The 20,278-nt window shown below is 47.7% G+C and overlaps 1 protein-coding gene across 1 annotated transcript; it reads left to right on the top strand.

Moving 5' to 3' along the window:
• Window positions 1-2,954: 2,954 nt before the first annotated feature.
• Window positions 2,955-6,855, top strand: LOC131491968 (procathepsin L-like). The gene is made up of 8 exons (XM_058695535.1): window positions 2,955-3,079; window positions 3,468-3,610; window positions 3,905-4,027; window positions 4,124-4,270; window positions 4,452-4,676; window positions 4,850-5,012; window positions 5,874-5,991; window positions 6,474-6,855. The coding sequence occupies exons 2-8, from the start codon at window positions 3,479-3,481 to the stop codon at window positions 6,571-6,573; spliced, it is 1,008 nt and encodes a 335-aa protein (XP_058551518.1). The 5' UTR covers window positions 2,955-3,079; window positions 3,468-3,478; the 3' UTR covers window positions 6,574-6,855.
• The last annotated feature ends 13,423 nt before the right edge of the window (window positions 6,856-20,278 follow it).

The raw sequence follows: 20,278 nt of genomic DNA, 5'->3' as shown, positions 1-20,278 counted from the left end.
TGTTTATTTCCCTTTCTCATATAGGCTCAGGAGGAATTGATTTAAAAATGAAACAAACTCAACAAACTCAAACAAACTCTTGGGAACCCTGCCCAGGTTTACGAAATGTTTGACTGTGGGCCTCGGTTCAGTCCTTAACCAAGGATGAAAGGCATCTCAGGAGGATCACCTGTAACCTCAGGTGGTGTTCCTGGACAAAGGTGAGTGTCTCGAAAGGCACCTGGGATGGGGAAGTAGCAGATGGAGTGCTCAGGGAAAGGAGGGTTGAGGAGGTGGAGGACATAAGTCAGTCTTACAGTCTTCGGTCTTAAGCACCTCTCATGTTTCTAATTGTTCAGTAGCCTTTTCTAATGAATCTTTCAATGCAACTATTTTGGAATACTGAAGGCTTTTGGAGTCTTCTGCATACGTATTAAAGTAGGCCCCCCATTCTGTTTATTTAGATTGGAACCCCTGACTTTCATGTACACTCCTTGAAAGAACAGTCCTGTCTAACTGGATCGTTTCCTGTAATGGCCAGTGTAATTCTGGGTTATTTTCTAATTATTCTTTTCCATCTTTCTAGATATGTTTACCATCTGGGATTACAATTCTTAGACTTAAATAAACAAGTGTGCCAGAAAGGATTGCAGTTGATTCTTTATATATCCAGTTAGCTAAGCCTTTGGGTTTCTAGGAGCCAAACTAATACCTAAAAGGGAGGTACCACGGGTTGGGGACTGTGTGGTGTTTCACAGGGTATCTAGTGGCATGAAGATTTTCTTGATGCTGGTGAGTGACCTAGTGCCCATGTAACTTGTTTCATGGCTGATTTATCCTATCACAGGAGACTTCTTGAGGTGGTGGGCCCTCTAACAGCCTTTAAATGCTGAACTCATGTCAATCAATTTTTGTGGCTTTTTAACCTCCAAGATCCGGCTGTTAGCAATAGCCTTTATTTACACAAAACAAGGCAAACAAACATGTACCTTCATTTATCAGCAGCACTGTGTCTCGTCACTAGGAAGGCCCTATGAGCACCACCATCCATTCCCTTGGGAACCTCTTGCTGAGGAATGTGGCATGAAAGGCAGGGGTTGCCTCAGGGCGACCCTTCTGTCAGCTCAGTGGAAGTCCTGGCAAACACACCAGCACCATTGGGCTCCTGGCATAACCATCTGCAGCTCAAGCTGGCCTGACCTGTAATGGAAGGTCAGTGGGACCAGGAGCTCCAAGGCAAAGATAGAGACAAACAGAATGGAGCTCTGACCCGGAGGAGCTTACCCACAGCGCTGGGAAAGGAGGAGAAGGCCATGAACCTAAGGCTTGTGGGCACCACACCTGTTTCTCCTTGCTGGGTATGTTGCCAGAAGTTTTCTCCAGATCTTGTCCCTGCCACTAAATCAAAATTCAAGTAAAGTTGAGAAATGGATTGGATTTCTTAGAGGATTCATGAATCAGGCAGCATCCCATCTAGCATATAGAAGGAAACTCTCCTGAGCTAAACAAAAGAAAGGTTTGAAAAGGTAAGGAAAAGCATAAAAGGAAGAAAGGAATGTACTAGCAAGGAATGCATTGTTTGGACAAGGTGGCCCTGTTAAAGGGGAGCAGAAAGGCTCTCAGTAAATTCCCCAGCATGGACCAGGAAATTCCAGGTTGACTCTTTCAGGGTTACCTTGCTGGAGGTTGAACCTGCAGTTGTCTTGGTTTCCTGACCTGGGCCCTTAACCTAAGCAACACCATTTTGGGCCTGTGGCTTTCTGTTCAACAGCCCTCACAAGGAAGCGGTATTAAATTAGCCCTACTCTATGCTCATGCTTAACACGTATTATCTCATTTAATCTTCACAAGAATCCTCTGAGGAAAATCTAATTATTGCCCCATGTCCTCACTGAGGAAACTGAGGCTGAGGGTGTTGTGGAACCTGCCTGGGCCCACACCAGGAGAGCTTTAGAATGGCCCTGCTGGCCCAGCCCTGACTCCGAGCCCATGTGCAGAGTCCCTTTGACCACTGCTCTCCCAGAGCAGAAAACTGCTGGAGACAACGCATGAGGAAGATCACTGGGGTGTCTCACTAAAGTGGGTCCAGAGGAGGTGCCAACCCACTGTTTAGATATGTGGAATCCTGTTTCTAAAGAAAGCAACACTGGTCGTCAGAGGGCAAATTCGTGGTCTCCTGATAAATACGTCCTTGCTTGAAATAGCTATTTATCTTAAACTTGTAAAGTTAAATCTCAAGAAAAACACTTTAGACATCGAGAAACATAATATCCATACAGAGAATGGGGAAGTGAATGCAGTTCCTATATTCTGCTTTTCCTCCATCAATCCAGTTTTGTTTTGTTTTTCAATAACTTGTTTCTATCAGTTTTGAGAAGGAAAAGGAAAATAACTGTGAGGGGACTGGAAACATTACAAACTGCCACTCCATCCCTGGACATCCTGCTCATCTGTCTCCTTCAGTCCAAGGATTTAGGTCTTGCCCATCATATCCTGAGTTTTGGAGATTTCCAGTCCACTACAGATTCTTCCAAAACCCAGAGGCATCCTATTCTGAGACATTGATAACACCTCTCTCTGTGGGTGCTGCATTCCTCCCCCTGCCCCACCTTTGCCTGGAATAAATAGGAACCACTAGGCTAGATTATCCTGCTTTCAGCCCTCCAGGAGACTTTAACCCAAAACTCTAGGACTAAAGGACATGCAGGCTGATGCTGAAAATCAATCTGGGGCTCCCGGTGAGCTTCTTCTCATGGACCACCTGCCCATCTCTTGTAGTCTGGGTAATTAGTAGCTTCGGGTCCCAGGGATGAGCTGTATGTACCCTCCCTTCTCCCTCCAGGGTCTTGTTCCCGTTCGGCAGGCTTGTCTCCCTGGGGGCCAGTGGGCAGATACTACCTACCCTAGGAAAGGTGGGAACGCTGCCAAGAAGCCCCGCCCCCCGGCCGGCTGAGCCAATCACCTTGAGGACAGGTGGTCAGCGCTGGGCGATCCAGCGGAATCATGGGCCTTAAACCGACAGCCTTGGACCCACTTCGCGACCCAGTGGACCCCCAGCCCTGTACTTGGGACTGTGCCTACACAGCTACACCTGCCACAGGTGAGGCCCAGGGTTGGGCTTGAGTGGAGGGCCAACCTGGGAACGAGGTTGGCCACCAGCCTTAGGATTTGGGGTTCGTGGCTCCCAGGAGGTACTGTCCCTGGCCTGGCCCCACCAGACGCTGAAGCCAGATCTCTGCACACCAGGTTGTAGAGCCCGCTGAGTCATGGCCCCTTGTCCACATGCCTTAAAACTGGTGGGCAGGTCCCAAGGCGGGGAGTGGAGCATCAGGCCCCTCGCACATCCCACATCCTCCACAGCCCTGTGTAAACATTTGATAAATGCAATCTTTTTACCCTACCACAGGGCTCTAACACCTTAGAAGAAAGGAGGATGCCCTTTTAAATGGATTGTTCTAATCAGAATCTCATTTCTTTTCCCTTCCTAGGTTTTTGAAACATGCATCCTTCTCCTTCTCTCTTCCTGGCTGCCCTTTGCTTGGGAATAGCCTCAGCTGCTCCGCAACTCAACCAGAGCTTAGATGAACTATGGTCCCAGTGGAAGGCAACACACGGGAAGCTATATGGCATGGTTGGTAACATCTAACCTGTCCAGAGGGACCCCTGCAGAGAACAGTCTGTGCTGTGGGAGTTCATAGCAAGGAGTAGCTTCTTGAGGCCGCTCTTACCAAGGCAGTAAGCAGGGCTCCTTGACTGTACACAACGTGGGCATATGTCCTGCTGTGTGGTTGCTGGAGAACAGCTCGCAGAAGCATCAGTCCATCCCTGGCTGTGGTTTCTCCTCCTCTCTCTGAGCACATCCACTTGGTGCAGGTGAGTTGGTTTTAAATAGAAATAAAGACGTGTGATTGTATCTTCCCTCTAGAATGAAGAAGGATGGAGGAGAGCAGTGTGGGGGGAAAATATGAAGATGATTGAACAGCACAATCGGGAATACAAACAAAAGGAACACAGCTTCACGATGGCAATGAATGGCTTTGGTGACATGGTGAGTGTGGCATGGATTGGTGAACATTTTGTTTTTCTGAGTACTTTGCCAAAGTAATCTCAAACTTTTCAACATCCTACTTTCTTTTCCTTGAAGACCAATGAAGAATTCAGGCAGGTGATGAATGGTCTTCAAATCCAGAAGCACAAGAAGGGGAAAGTGTTCCAACCACCTCTCTTTGCTGAGATCCCCTCATCTGTGAACTGGAGAAAGAAAGGCTATGTAACTCCCACAAAGAATCAGGTGGGACAGTATTCAGCAGGTTCCTTTCAAGAGTATAGGCAAAAGGGATCAGTGTCCTTGCTATGGTAGACTGAGAAATAATGTGCCATTTGCTATGTTTTAGAAGACTTTGAGATGTGTGCTCTGTTGTCAAGTCCTGCTATTTGTTTTGTAGGCTGAGAACTTTTTACTTGGGTTTCAGGGTCAGTGTGCTTCTGGCTGGGCTTTTAGTGCAACTGGTGCCATCGAAGGACAGATGTTTGGGAAAACTCACAAACTTGTTTCACTGAGTGAGCAGAACCTGCTGGACTGTGCTTGGTCTGAAGGCAATGGGGGCTGCAGTGGGGGCAACATGGATAATGCCTTCCAGTATGTTAAGGACAATGGAGGCCTGGACTCAGAGGAATCCTATCCATACCATGCACAGGTAAATGGAGCTCCTTATCTTGCTATAAACTTGAACACATTCAGGGAAAAAGGGATGCCATATTTAATTTTCACAATTTAGACTGTAGCCTTTATATCTGCAACTGTCTTGATCTCATGTTTCCCAGGATGTAGGCGGTAGTAATAAAGTCTCTACCCCTTTACCTTTGAAAGCTCCAATCTTGCAAATACAATCCAGAAAATTCTGCTGCCGACATAACTGGGTTCTTGACAATCCCTAAGACGGAGTACAAACTTATGAGGTCAGTGGCAATTGTGGGTCCCGTCTCTGCTGCTATAGATGCAAGCCTGGATACCCTCCGGTTCTATGACCAAGGTAAGGATTTGTCTGTGTAGAAATTTAGGCAGAGAAATGGAAAGACCGTCATCACATACAGCAAGACTGACTCTTTGGCATGTCGAATTTCACATAGAATTTTGGGGGGTGTGGATTTAACACAATTGTTTATTGTATACATGTAATATTTGTGCCTAATGTTTGTATCTGTAATGACTGGAGACACAACCTCATGATGTTAATCACTTCATAAATATGTGCAAAAGGCTACATAATTTACTACCTGATTTTGAAGTTACTAGAACTTTCAAGTAATTCAAATGATTCTACTACTGAAATTAAAACTTAGTTCAAGTAATTCTGTGTTCTCTGCTGTTTCCTTAGGCTGACATCCTAAAAGTAGGTTTCTGTGAATGGTCTTTTATGGCTCGTGACTAGTTATTTACAAAACAGATTGTGCCACTTCATATTCAGCTGGTATTAGACGAGGCCCTAAGTCTCTTGCCTGGCTCAAAAAAGATCTGGCTTTCATTTTTTAATTTTTTTTTCAAAGTTTATCTATTTATTTAGAGAGAGAGAGAGAGCGTGCATGCTCACATGAATGGGGGTGGGGGGACGCAGAGGGAGAGAGAGAATCCCAAGCAGGCTCCACACTGTCAGTGCAGAGCCTGATCTCACAAGCTGTGAGATCACGACCTGAGTCAAAACCAACAGTCACATGTTTAACCCACTGAGCCACCCAGGCGCCCCTCCCCGCAAAAGTCCTGGCTTTTAAATTGTATCTGGAATTACGTCATTTCACTGCATTTTGAAATGCCTCCCTTACAGCGGTGGATAGGCTGAGTTACTATCACACATCATGTGGGAATCTTCACCCCAGCACTGAATTTTACTTTCCAGGCATTTATTATGATTCAAACTGCAGCCATGAAATCCTACACCACGGCGTTCTGATAGTTGGCTATGGCTTTGAGGGAGCAGAGTTGGATAACAAAAAGTATTGGATTGTCAAGAACAGGTATAAAAGCCAAAAATACTTACCCTTAAAACTGAAAAGGGAATCCTTTTTGGAATCAGGGTTTGGGTACAGGTCTCAAACCCCTGAGCACACTTGTAAAATCTCAGGAACCCAGAACCCCACTTAGGGAAAACACAGACATATTCATGTAATGACAACAAAGTAAGATACTGTCTCAAGCTTGCTAGGGTCTTGATATAGTTTTGGTACCACTGCGTTTCTAAACCGGGAATTTTATGAATTCTGAAATACATCTGGCCCCAAGAGTTTCTTCTTTCTGTGTCTCCATTTGCAGTCTGTTAAAGGTCTGGGGATAGAATTCTGTGCAGGGTTAGAACTCAATGATGAACAAGAATGGCCTCTCCTATTCTTCCTGAATCTGCTGTAGCCTCTGGTGCACTGCTCAGTATCGGGTGCTGTCGTTCATAAAGATAAATGTGCTTGATTGTGTGAGTAAAATAGCAAATGCTGTCTTCTTTCAGCTGGGGAGAAGCCTGGGGCATAGATGGCTATATACTGATGGCCAAAGACCGGGACAACCACTGTGGTATCGCCTCCTTGGCCAGCTTTCCTACTGTGTGAGACGATGCAATAAAGAAGGCCTTGACTGGGGACAGAGTATGCAGAAGAGGATTTTATCTTAACACTGACCAGAACTTCCTGTGTGGGATAAAACACTTGAAGGGCTGAAGATCCAAGTTGTGAATTGATCCTGTGACACTTTATACTGGGAATGTTCCCAACTCTCTCATTATTGTTGTAAACAGCCTTGTAGGAATTTGTCTAATGGCATGTAACATTTCATGTTTTAAAATGAAGTGTGTAGTTTTATTCTTTAAAATAAAAACATTTCAAGGTATTCAAGTTTTTAATACACTCAATTTTTATAGAGCCAAAAATGTAACTGGGCTCTAGGGACATAACTGAATGTGCCAGTGGCCCACTAGGAGAATGCTGAATGGTGTCTGGTTCTTGTAGTTGTAAATAGGCACATGTCATGGCAGCTGCCCTTTGCCTGTGTTTGTCCCAACACTTGAATAGAGCAAAATGTGAACAATGATCTATAAGGAAAAAGGTTAATTATTTTAATAAGGAAAAAATACACACTAAGTGAACATACATACATTGAATTTCCAAGGTAGAATAGTGCCTTAAATATCATGGTCATTTGACCCAAATGGTTACAACCCACCCAAGTACAGGACAGATGTCACGGTCAGTTTCAGGTGCATCTTCCCCAAATGCCAAAGAAGATCATGTAACCTCTTTGCGGGTGAGGAAGAACCGGACGCAGTGGGTTACAGGAATGTGTACCTTGGGTCCACAAGGGTTAAGGGTAAACCCCAGACACGAGGCCAGCTTCAAAAATAGAACTGGGCCTCAGAGGTGGCAGACAGGTGAGGACATCCAAAGTGATCATCTGAGGCCTCATTTAACCTAGCCACTCAAGCCCGGAATTGATTAAAAGAAGACATTCTGCCTACTGTTCGCAGGCTAAAGAAGCACATAGTTCCATTTTCTCTCTGCAGGTTGACTCATGTTCCCACTCAGAAAGCATGAGGAGAAGATGTAAGGTTGTAGTTAATAGACCCCGTAACCGGTCATGAGCACATGAGGTGGAAGACAGCAGGTCTCAGCCCACAAGACCTCCAGCACCTTGAGACAAGTCCCTTTGGACTGGGCCACTTGTCATGCTGGAAGGACCCTCCATGAGACTTCCCTCCTAGACGCTTACATTTCCAACTGTTTAACCTAAAATGACAAATGTGTGTGCAGGGAAATTCTGTGGGCTTCCTGATAGTGCTGTCAGGGGCAGTCACAGGAGAGGTGGGGACTCCCCAGCAGAATCCCTTCTGCCAGGGGGAAACTGTATTGGAACAACCAGAACTGATGCAGCACCTGCTGGGTCTCAGCCATCACCTGGTGGAAGGCACATCCCCAACCGCCAGGAGGAGCAAGTGCTGGGAGGGGGAGGAGGTAGCTCAGAACAGCAGGAGGAAGAGGTGTCTGATGAGAACCCAGAGGAGCCAGTCAGGGGGACAGGAGAAAAGAGGGGTGTCTGAGCAGAGGCTCGGGCTCAGAACCCTGGAGAAAAGAGACAGTGTATCTAGAGAACATGGAAAGAGAGTGAGGTGAGGGTGCGGGGGGATGAGGCTGGGTCCACACGAGGGCTTTAGGACAGGGGGGCACCACTGGGGAAGCAATGGAGAGACTGGTTATCTGTTAATGTAAACACACTCTCGGAATCCTCGCAGCTCTGTGATTTTGTCAAAAATCGTCTCTCCCGTTTCCCACCTGGGCTCAGGGGCATGGTTCTTCCTGGAAGTCTCTCCAAGAGCTGGAACCCCCTGTTGCTTGGGAATGGCTGGTGTCCACGCAGGCCCACTGGTGGGATGTCCTAGATGCAGGTGTGGGCGGGGCGTTCAGCCTGGGCTGGTGACCAGAGCACTTGCCCAGCCCTTCCCATTGCTTGGGCTCCCACAGTTTGAAGGCGTCTCTGAGTTCAAGTCCCAACAACAGGTGTGCCAGGATGCTCACAAGGAGCTCCAGACTCCTATGGCCTGACCTTGCTCCCTGGTGAGACTCTGCTCCTGCATGTATTTGGGGCCTATCACCAGGGACGGCCCAGGGACCCGGAGATGGGCTGAGACCCTACCTCATGATGGGGAGAGCCAAGGCCACTGAGCAGAGGGGCGTGTGGGATGAAGACAAGGTTGGGGCCGTCTTTGGAACATGCAGTCTGCCACAGTTGGTCTCTGAACATCCCTTAGGAAGGACTCCTTGTGATTGTCATCTTGCTTCACCATGCCAGGCTTGCTCAGCCTGCTGTCCACACTGTCCTGGGAGTTCAGACCAAGACTCTGAGAACATGTGCAGGTGCCGATGTGAGGGAAACCAGGAAAAGCTGGCTGATGTGTGAACTTCAGATATTAGAAGCTTGTGTACTTTTCAAAGTTATGTATATTTTTTAAACTTGTGAAAAGTTCCAAAGTGCATCTTCGGAGTTTTCAGAATGGTTGTGTTTTCTAAGTTTGTCTCCCTTTGGACTGAGCAGCTTTTCACCAGCACTGCCTTCAAGGTCATTTGAACGAGTGAGCTGGAGTCAGTGGAGGGCAGCACTGGGCGGGACACAGACATGCCCTCCTTCAGCTGCCCAGGAGCAAGCCAGCCTTGCGTCAGAGAGGCTTCTGGAAGTTCTCTGGGGCTTCATCAGTGTGCCATGGCTACCATGCCTCTAGGGTCTTCAGAGTGCAAGGACCAGAGGGGCTCAGGCGGAGGGGATCCCTCAATCTTGCACACCGGACAGAAGTGCTGGCCAAAGTCAAGGTGCCAAGATCAACAGCACACAAAACAGAAAGGGCCACAAGTCAATTATTGCACAGTGTCCCCCGGCACCTGGTAGTACAATTATAGCCAGAATTAGGTTTCTGCCTTTTCCCTGTCACAGGAGAAAAGGACACCAGTGCCCTCAAAAGATTTGGTATGTTAGTAAGCTGTGTGTTACAAACTAGGGGGAGAATGTTCCATTCCACCTGGTGACATACTCCTAATGGATGGTGTTGCTCACAGGACATGGTGACTGCAGTTCAGATGCTTTCCCTGCAGGGGAGGGGGAACCAGGGACTGACTTAAAGGGAAGGGGAAAGGGCAGGCTTTGAAGGTTAAATTAGAGGGTTGGGAGGCAGATTTGCTCTGGGGTCAAGGGCTTATCTGCAACACTACATGGCATCAGGGAGAGATCCAGCCAGCGCCCCATTTCTTCCCGCCTGGTGGGCAGCTCTGGGATGAGTGACTGTGTCACAACAGAACTTCTTCAGCCTCTGTGCTGACTTGGGTCACAATTCAGGGGAATTACTGGTAGGCTCCCCCAGCCCTTTCCCTCCCCTGCAGGGCTTTGTGTCTGAACCTATTGGAATTTGCAGCTAAGGGAGAAGATAGAATAAGGACAGCGTCAAGTTCTACAGAGCACTGGGCAGGGGGAGGAGTTCACAGATGACAAGTACCTGCACAGATTATGTTAAATGTGAATGGAATGGCCTCCCTGTGACATACCAGAGACATCAAAGGGAATATCTATAGTGAAATATAATGTGTTGCAGTGTATAAATGCTGGGGCCCAGGGCATGAGGGTTGTAGTGAAATTGGCAGGTATGGGGACCCGTGCACGGTCACTATGAAGTGCCTGCAGACACCTGTGCATCCTGGAGTGCTGGGATGGCACGCGGACACTGTAGCAGCTTGTCTACCTGATTTTTGCAAGTGAGGGTAGGAGCTCGTGAGGGGTTATATGTATATATCTTTTACCAATTTATTAAGCATTTGCATTCTTGGAAACCTCAACTATTGAGATAACACACTCTCCAAAACAGGCTGGGTCATATGTGGCATGCAGTTAAGCCTAAGGTCATGTAATCATAAGCAAGTTTTTCTCTAAAATAAATGCTCAGCAGACTCTCAGCACTCAGGTGGACCCAGGGAGTTGTTACCGTCCAGGACATGTGTAAACGTGTGTGGACACATAGCACCCACATCCACGAGCACCCCCAACATCAAGAACTGAAAACGTAGCGCCCATTCCCACCGTGCCCACTAGGAGGCAGTGTTGCCATGTGGGGAAGGAAGGTCAGGGTCACACAGAGAAAATGGGGAAGGAGTGGAGTCTGACAGGTGAGCCTGCTGGGTGGTCAGTGGAAGAAGCCACCGTGGCTCAGCGGGAAGAGGCCAGCAGGACATCCCCCCTCCCGGGGTGAGAGCTGGAAGCAGTGTCTGCCAGGCCTGAGACCACAGGAGACTAAAAGCAGGCAGTTCCCTCTGAGAGGCTTCTGCAGGTCCCCCTGAGTCCTGTCATTTCTACACACCCCTTTATTGAGCACCTCCCTGCCAGGTGCTGGGGACACGACTTTCTCCTCAAGTTGGCTCCCAGTTGAGGGGGAAGATCATCCCACCACACCCTAGTCTAGCGGGGTCATGATGGAGAACCCCACCTGGGCTGGAGCCTCCTGGGGAGGAACGTTCTGGAAGAGAACCCAGTAAAAGCGGTCCCCCGGATGTATGGAAGTTAACAGGTTAAAGCGGAGGGACCATCCTGGGTCAGGGAAGGACCCTGAGCCTGCACCCCACACTCCAACAGGCCCCTGTTCTGGGGCCAGGATCAGGCTGGGGGTGGGAAAGCAGGCTGGCTGTGAGGGTGGATGGAGCCAGGGCGGCGAGAGCCGTGCCTGACTGTGCAGGTGTCCAGGTGGGCTCTCTGGGTGCACAGAACACCTGCCCACACTGTCCTATCAAAGTGCTCTTGTTGTCTTTGGTGTCAGTGTTCACGTGTCTCTGTGTCCCCAGGACACGGATCTGGGTCGGGTCTACACCCTCCTGTTCCCTGCACTTTGCTCAGCCCATGGGGGCCTCCATAAATGTGTGCTGATGAGTGAATGTGTGAATTATCCTGCTTCTCTCTGCAGGGCTGAGAGAGGACAGTGGGAAGGTTACGGGGTCCCCGGCCCCACCACAGCATCGTGTTTGTAACTCCTGATGCCGCTTCTCAGCATCTGGCGCCATCATGGTGTCGTGAGGGAACGGGACCCCTCCACACAGAGGAGCAGGGGTCCCTGGTCACTCTTGACGGGCTGACCCTGGTTCCCCTTTAAATTGACGGCTTCACAGGAATTACTCCACCCCATTTCTTGTACACCAAAATGCCATGGACATGGGCACCTCCCTGATGACAGATAGCTCACCGGTGGTTGCCAAAACCCGGGCAGGGAAAAGCGGTGACTGGTTATAGCTATGGCACTTCCTTAGGGGGTGGAAATGCTCTGGATCCCAGTGCAGTGCTGGTTGTACACATTGTATATGCAGTAAAGCCTCAGAACTTCCAGACCACTCGGAAAGCCTTCCAGACCACTCGGAAATGGTCAATTACATGTTATGTGCACTGTACATGAATCTTTTTTATAGATACCATGGGATAGAATAAAACATCTGCAACACAGGTAAGCGTCACAGACCAGGGTACAAACTTCCAGGGGTAAAATAAGTAAATGCCAGGATGTGCTGTACAGGATGGGACCACAAGTCTGTCCTAATCTTTTATTCTCCCGACAAAAAATTCCTGCAGGAGGTGCCAGAATGCCTTTCATTTGTCAAATCTGGTCTGCTCCTAGGAAGCCGGATGCCGTGGTGCCACTGAGATAGTCCATCCCTGACGGTGCTTGTCCAGGACACAGGCTTGATGCCACGGGGAGTGGACAGACCCCTTGTCGGGAAACCTGAGAGCCTTCGCCACTCGGACTAAGAGTCTGCAGAGAAGCACACTGCAACAGGGGCCACGTTGCCACTGAGGGTTGCATCATTTCTTCTTTACATTTCTATTTGCCAGGTGTCCCACTTGTATAATCAGAGAGACCTATTCACTTAAGAGTAACTGTTCCTGCTTTTCTCCTTCCTGCCTTGAATTTTCCCATTGAGCTTGTCCTCAGTCTGAAATCTTTGCTCTTATGTAAGGGCTCACTTTGTGTTTGGCTCACCGACTGTGAAAGCCAGGCAGCCCAGGGGAAATGGTCAATTCTTCAGGACTTTGCAATGTGTGTTACTATTCCCTGCAAACCTAAGGTGTTACCTACAGCTGTATCTCAGCTCCCTGGGTCCCTCCCCCAGTGCACTTATGGGGAACCGCCTCTCACCGCCCAAGTCCCAGCCCTGAGGCAGACAGACTAGCTCTGCCCTCAAGACAATGGAGGAGAGACAGGCAGGCGCGCTAGTAATGGGACCGTGGGTCCATGGGCACCACTCCTGGGCCCCCAGGCTCTAGGTACAGACGCAAGGGACCCAAATCGTGTTTCCAGCTAACCTCACAGGTCTCACCATAAATGTTCATGCGATATTTCAAAATTGATCCATTATTTCCATTTACTAACAGACGTGGACTTGAAAAGTGGATCGTTAATATCCCTCCCATAACGGAAAAGCACTACTGCTGCCATTGATAGAAATATTGCGCGAACAGCCAACCACGGGGCTGACATCTGGTACGTGCAGTTGCTCGGTCCTGCTTTCTCAACAGGGGAGATTAGCCGGGATGGACTTCAGACCACAAACCGAGACCTGCCCCTAGAGCGACCGAAAGCCCTGGAGGGGATTCTATAAAGGAAGACCTTTCTCACTGGGACGCTCAGCGGCACTGAACACCACGGACAGCTCCTGTGGACACTTATTGTTGCCTTTGACAAAAAACGGTCTCTCGGACCTGAGTGGTAGTGCTTGACCCACATCAGTCAGGGTCCTGGTGGGGACATTAATGAAAGGCAGAGTCATGGGCAAAATTCACAGGAAGACCCAAGACACAGTGAAGCATCTGGAGGCTGGGACAGAAGGAAGCCATTACCTCCCCTGGGGCAGAAAGACACAGGGATAAATCCTTTCCTGGGGAAGCTGGAGCCCAGGGGTGAAGCTGCTCAAGAATTTAGAGTCACAGACACACAGCTGGAGTCAGAGAAGCAGCACTGAGTGATGGGGGAGGAAACACGTGAGCCTAATCTCCCCCCCAGCCCATGCAGTAGCCCCCCCTGTTAGCCGACCCTAAGTAGAAGCCCAATGACAGGCAAGCCTGGGAGAGGCCATCCATGGGGTCCACCTTTTGGGGCGTCCCTTCCTTAGGAGAGTGGATGCTCTTTTCTCATGGCAACATTCTCCTGAATGGCCACGTCTCTCTTTATTGCTTCAAAGAGATCCTCACATACAGGGATGTGGCACCACACTGCCCGAACCCAAAAATCAGGGTTGTCTCTGTCTTTCTCTGTGTGCAGAGCTCCACAGACGGTTCTCACTGGCCCAGCGTGGGTTCTGGAGTGGGCCTGCATAAACATCAAGGGATGGCCTGGCCCCAGGGCCCTAGGGCCCAGGGGCGGTGCTGGGAAAGGAGCCATCCTCCCCACGGGGAGAGTTCTGTTAACAGGGAAGGGGCCAGAAGAGCTCTGGACAAAGAAAAGCAAAGGATGGCAAGAGTCTACTTTTCTCAGATGCAGGTGCCAGGACTGGCATGTGTTCATCAGGATGTGGGGCTGCCTGGGCTCCAGGAATGTTAAAGTAAAACAACGAGGCGTATAACCCAAATCCGAAGGGCTTAAGGACCACTGCGCTCACTGCCCCATCCTGGGAAAGGCCTCAGGGGACAGGCCAGGGGGCCTTTCAGGGTGTTCTGTTCCTGAAATCAGGTGAGGTGGGAACTGTCTGGTGAAGTCCCACCATGCGTAGCTGGCTCCACCCCCTGCAGGAGGAAGAAACCAGAACATGGCTCAGCCCCTGCAGCCAAATGAGACTCATCAACGTCCAGAGTCCACGGGGCTGTCACTAAACCTGGATGGCGTGACCCTGGGAGAGCCCCTCCAACACCAAGGGCAGGCCTGGCTGTACCTGCGCAAGCAGCCGCTAGATGGCAGGCAGGTTGTAAAACCTGAGGGAGGTTGGGAGACCTGAGGCTGAAAATAACTGCCTTTGTGAGTAGTTTCCAGGTTTGCAAGATGAGAAACGTTCTGGAGAAGGCTGGTGCTGAGGGTGCACAGGATTGGCTGCCCCTGCACCCCGCAGGTAAATGTGCTAAAACGACCAATTTTGAGGTTTGTCTCTCTTACCACAATTTCTTAAAAACAAAGTAAAAAGACCCATCAAGCTGAAAGTTAAAAATAACCAGGTAAGAGAAAACTTGCAGAGGAATATGCAAAAGTACCCAGTGTGTTTAGAGTATGCAGAGAAGCTGGGCTCCCAAAAAAGGCTGAGGTAGAAAACACGATCCAATGCACTTTGCAAGAATTTGAGATTTGTTACTTTAGGGAAACATCTAAAGTGGTATCAGAGGAGGAAGAATTAAAATTTTTGTTTGACTTTTTTCTTTTGTTTTTCCATATTTTCCCCCAATTTGAATCTATATGTGGGGTGGCATCGTAGTCTTGTCCGGACTTTGGATTCTTGAGGACTTAATTGAGCTAAACTGTTTACTAGGTGTGCGGTTATCACATTCCTTGTTTACAGATCTTGATTGACCAGCTATTGGTGAGCTCTTGTGAACACCAGCCCAGGCTCACAAGAGGGCACAGAGACAGGTTCACCCATGTGCCTGCTCACCAAGGAGGGGTCACCAGGCTCAAATCAACAGTGCCTGAAAAATTGGCCCTGGGGTGTTATTTTCAGGGATTGGAGCTGAATTTTGGGTGTCCACCTGAGAGTAAGATCAGACTTCATCTTTGCAACCAAAGGTCATGTGCTGCTGACAGGCTGGGACCTCAACCCCCTCAAGCCTGGAACTCAGCAGCTTCCAGACACAGGCCAGGACTGGGACGGGAGCGCAGGTCCCCACTGAACACCCTGGAGGAGGGAGGGCCGGGGGAGCCTCTGCAAGGGGATTTTAAGGAGAATCCATGGGCACCTCTGAAATGTGTGTGACAGGAGCAGGAAATGAACCAGGGGACAGCTGATACACACACACACACACACACACACACACACACAATTTTATTATCATGTGTGTATATGTGTATGTGTTTTTCATGAGGTAAAGGATTTTCTCGCCCTAAAGACTTGATCTCATGGACAAGAGCCTTGACTCTCACCGATTCATTCATGAGTGACCGTTTGCCACATTCAGGGAGTCTAAGCATCTTGAGAACTTTTCCTAGAAAAATATAAATTTATTAATAACTGTTGACATACCTTGTAATACTTTTTTACAACATTGTTTTACTACTTATAACAGTCTTTATAATACCACATTTTTACAAGAATAGAAAGAAAATGCAATCTTCCCACTATCATGAGAGACCAGAATGATTGGTCAATATTATAGATATTGGTAGTTTCAAAACCTTCAGTTTCACAACTCATTATGGGAAATGCCATAGGAATTTTTAAGATATTTTTCAAATCTCAAAAATCTCTTTCAAGTTACATGTTTTTTATTCATACGTAAACTTTAGATCTTAAGACATGTGGAGCTTTCTCATCTGCTGACTCATTTGAATGCTCCTGGAATTGACAACACTATTAACCAGTCTGTGGGGGTCTACATCTATCTCCCTCTGGTTTAAGGGGCTGAGTACTTCTGCGGGCTCCCCTTGCTGGGGAAACAACCTCATTAGCGCCCTGGGAGCTTCTCTGTGTGAGGCTCCCCTGCCACCCGGACAAACGGCCCAAACTCGAGAATGGAGAATGGGAAGAGCAGGATTTACTTCACAAGGGTGCTCATGTTCCCTCCTGAACTTCTCATCCCTGTCCTTCCTTCCACGTTACATAGAAGTCTGGATTCCTTGTCCATAATAGCCACGTAAACATTTGTTAACACAGTTATGATGTTGCTTTTGGATTCCTTCGTCTCTTGAAGACATGCAGAGTGGAAGACAAGGTGATTGTGAATCAGAGTGTCCTCAGTGCCACCCAGCTTCTTCTGAGCATCTGGCATTTGGAAGGACAGTGTATCTATCTATAAAGCCTGGCTTATTATTGAAAGCCAGGAGCTCAAAACTCTGGTTTTGCAAGTTAAATCCTGAACATTTGACTTTTATTTTCATGTCTCCTTTAGTACACTTCCCAAGGCAATGGATGCTTCTGGTAAGTCAAGGGTGTGTTGCATATACGAATGTGAATCAAAAGTGAACATAAGCCTTCCAAAAATATTATCCCCATCACAGTCGAAATTGAGTGGCTGAGAGGAGAGGGGAGAGGGGTGTTAGGGTTTCATGGGGACAGAGTTCAATGTGAGATGAGGAACGTTCTGGAGATGGATAGTGGTAAAGGTTGCAACAGTGTGACTGCACTAAATGAAAATGGTTAAAAGGGTCAATTTTGTTGTGCATATTTCAGCACAGTAAAAAGTAATTCACCTTGCTTCCCAGTGAGCAGGCGAGCGTGGGAAGCTGTCTCACTCTGTCCTGGAAAAAGAGCAAGGAACACATTGGGTAAGATGGTGGTCTGTGGTCTCAGGAGGACAGTGCTGACCTCCTGGGGTCCAGCTCCCTGGCTGTCCTATGAGTGTGACCAGCCAGCAGGGATCTTTGCTTCCCACCTGTCTAGATCAGGAGCTCTGAGCAAGCAGGGGTGCAGCGGGCTGTGCATCTTCCCTGCAACAGCATACTTCCTGTCCAGTCCCTGCAAATGCTTGTGTGCTGTGTAGACTGCTACAATGTGCCTGGAGGAGGGGGCCGTGGGGCCCACATTTCACCTGCATTCAACCCAAGCCCTGTGTGGTTGGGGCGGGATCTCCTCCTGCACAGGTGATTGTTGGCACCAAGCCTGACCTTTCTAGTAACACCATTTGGCATAGCCTGTGTTGGATTATTGCCCAGACTACTTGGATTCCTCTGATTCAAGTGCTCGCTGAGACTCTAGTGTGCAGATCATGGGGCAGTGACCTTAGAACAGTTCCCCTCTGCAACAAGAATCTACATAAGTCAGGTGGAGGACAGTGGGGCGTGGGGAACGAGTTCCCAGCCAGGACGCAGAACCCACACCTGAGCACACATGGCTGAAAAATGTTTTTCTGTGCTCTTAAGATCTCTGGACTAATGTGAGATTAAACTGACATAAGGCAAATTCATCAGAGGAAGCATCCAAGTTGTATTAAATTTTTATATTCAATGTGAGCCTTCACAATCGAATTAAATACCCCAAGGAGTGACCACAACTGGAAACTTCTATACCTTTAGAGAAAGTCTTGATAAATTTGTAAAGAAATGACAAGAAAAAGTGCAGTAAGTTGTGGGAAGTGATAATGAGATACTTTGGGGGGCAGGGGACGAAACTAGTGGAAGAACAGGATTATTTAGGAATTGTTTTCATAGATGCATTCGGTGTTGACTCCCAGCCTCCGTTGGTCAGGATGCTCTCTTGCTGGATCCTTTCCCAGGGGAGAACACCTTTCTCAGGGAAATTTTATGACCTGCTTCTGGAAAGCGGATGTCAGAGAGTCCTTCCTGCACCTGCTGCTTTTCAAGTGCCTGCAGCTCAAACAACCAGTATGCCACAGTCGCTTACTTTGGGGGAGCGTGTCCCAAACCCCTGAAGCCTCACCGAATAGTAGAATGTCTTAGGAACAAAACTGAGGTTTCTGCGGAAGAAGGAATGCTGCGTCTAGACTGTGACACAGCGTGTGTGTGTGTGTGTATGTGTGTGTGTGTGTTTACATGCGGTGGAGGGCTTAAACTCTGTTCTGTTTCTCTGGGGAACTCACTGATACATGGACCCATCTTAGACCCACAGACCATCTCCTACTTACCTGTATATCTTTTTCATGCCTCTTTCCATTCTTTGCAAAAAAGAAAGAAAGAAGAAGGGAAGAAAGAAAGAAAGAAAGAAAGAAAGAAAGAAAGAAGAAAGAAAGAAAGAAAGAAGAAAGAAAGAAAGAAAGAAAGAGGTTAGATTTCATTACATGGTTGTGAATAGAGAGTAAAGATGATGTTGTCATCAGGTTAGGCGGAAGGAAAAGGCCTTAGCATGGAGCCAATGTATTTATTTCTTCCTCAATTTCTCTATTGTGATGTGAAGAATGCCTTTGTATAAAACCAGGTAAGGGATTTATTTCCAAGCTCATAAAAGCTGGAGTGGGTTTCTAAGTAATTCCCAACTTTCTCAAACCACTGAAGAGCTTTCCACAGTCAACCGTCTCCCTACTGCTGGACACTTCGATCCTTCCCATCTTTTTGCTCTTACAGACAATATGTAACTTTATTTAGAAAGGCTCATCTAGGTTTCCCTGCTGACCTGCAGGTCAGAGGGCCTGCTTATCTAAACTTCTCAATGTCCACAGAGCTGCCATGTTGCCATCCCGTGGCCGTCCTGTGATCTGTCTCTCCAGCAGGCAGAAGAGGGCCGTGTCCCAGCACCTGAGGACATCTGAAAGGATCAGTCGCGGCTGTTTATTGTGCATCTGCTGAGAATGGATGGGCCATGTTCTTCTCATTTCCTGATCTCAGGGAGGCTCACCGTCTCTCATGGCTTCATCTACTATTTGTATTTTCTCTTCACAAACTGTAGTCTTATATCCTTAGTTTATCTCTTTGAAGTGATTTATCTTTTCCTCCTTAATAGGTATGTTCCTTGATGTGCGCTTTGTGTTACATGTTACAAACATTTTTCTCCTCTGCTGTGGAGTGTCTTTTAACTTTGTTCGTGGGGTGTAATTCCCATTTTGACGTAATCACATCTATCTTTTCTTTACACTTTGTGCTTAGTGTCTTTGGTCCCGTGTAAAGTCATAAATACATTTTCTTTTATGTTTTTAATACTTTCATACTTTTGTTTTTTTTATGTTGAATTCTGGAATCCATCAGTAATACGTTTTGTGGATCTGCTTCTAATTTTTCCTAGATGATTAGCTATTTATTGACCATTCTCTTCCCACTGATTTGAAATAGCATGTTTCTTTTTATTTTTAAAAAGCATCTATTCAAATAATCATATGGCTTTTCTCCTTTTGATGTGTTAATCGCTCAGCCTTCCAGTCGCTGAAGCCTATTTTCCCAGAGTCCAATGCAACCCAGTGAATGCTCCCACGTTCCCCAAGTAGGGCCAGAGCTGTACAGAGTACTTTAGGGGATGCTAGAAAATGGAAAGCACACCTGGATTCCCCTTGAGACAGGCCCAAGCATGTAACCTTCCAGTGGAAAGGCAATCAGGAAAGAATGAGAAACAGAAGAAAGGGGTTCTCAGGTCACAGGCTAGAGATCCCAATAGTTCTTCTGTCCCCTCCCTATGGAATGACGGTCACCCGGGTGCCATTCCACCAGTGGCTTTGAATCTTTGATAGGTAGCCTCTGAGAATGAAATGAGGGGAGTCCCAAACTCCTCCCAGCTCCCTGTCCTCAGATTTGACATGCAGGGACACAGATCCTTCAGTGTGCCTTCAATATATTTTTATATTAAATATATTTCAGTGTGCCTTCAATACACACTTTTTTCATATCTTATAATGGCATCAACTAAATGGAAGTTTAACATTATTTTCTTTGTTGAATAAGCATGAACTTTTTCTTTTGGACCCTTAGCTGGACCACTGCAACTGCTCTATTGTTTTAGTCAAACCATCTAAGGACCATTTGACAGGGAGTTGACCCCAGACCATGGTCAACAAGTTTTTCTTCTGTAAAGAACAAGCAATTATCATCAAGAAAACATCAGAATAGAAGTCATCAGCTTGGGAAACGAAAGCAGATTGGGAAGATTACAGTATACTGGCGGGATGGACAGGCCAATCAGGCCAAACCCCAGGGCTTTAAGTGGGCGGCCTCGGAGCCCCCACCCACCATCA

This window comes from Neofelis nebulosa, chromosome 12, assembly GCF_028018385.1.
Source record: "Neofelis nebulosa isolate mNeoNeb1 chromosome 12, mNeoNeb1.pri, whole genome shotgun sequence".
Classification (NCBI taxonomy): domain Eukaryota; kingdom Metazoa; phylum Chordata; class Mammalia; order Carnivora; family Felidae; genus Neofelis; species Neofelis nebulosa.
The sequence above is the reverse complement of the archived record's forward strand: the minus strand, read 5'-3'. Positions and strand labels throughout refer to the sequence as shown.

Excerpts from the sequence above, each read along its gene's own strand:
- LOC131491968 (XM_058695535.1), top strand. The coding sequence starts at position 3,479 with ATGCATCCTTCTCCTTCTCTCTTCCTGGCTGCCCTTTGCTTGGGAATA. Across the intron at positions 4,677-4,849 it reads CCTATCCATACCATGCACAG|CTCCAATCTTGCAAATACAA; the intron begins GTAAATGGAGCT and ends TACCTTTGAAAG. Across the intron at positions 5,013-5,873 it reads CCTCCGGTTCTATGACCAAG|GCATTTATTATGATTCAAAC; the intron begins GTAAGGATTTGT and ends TTTACTTTCCAG.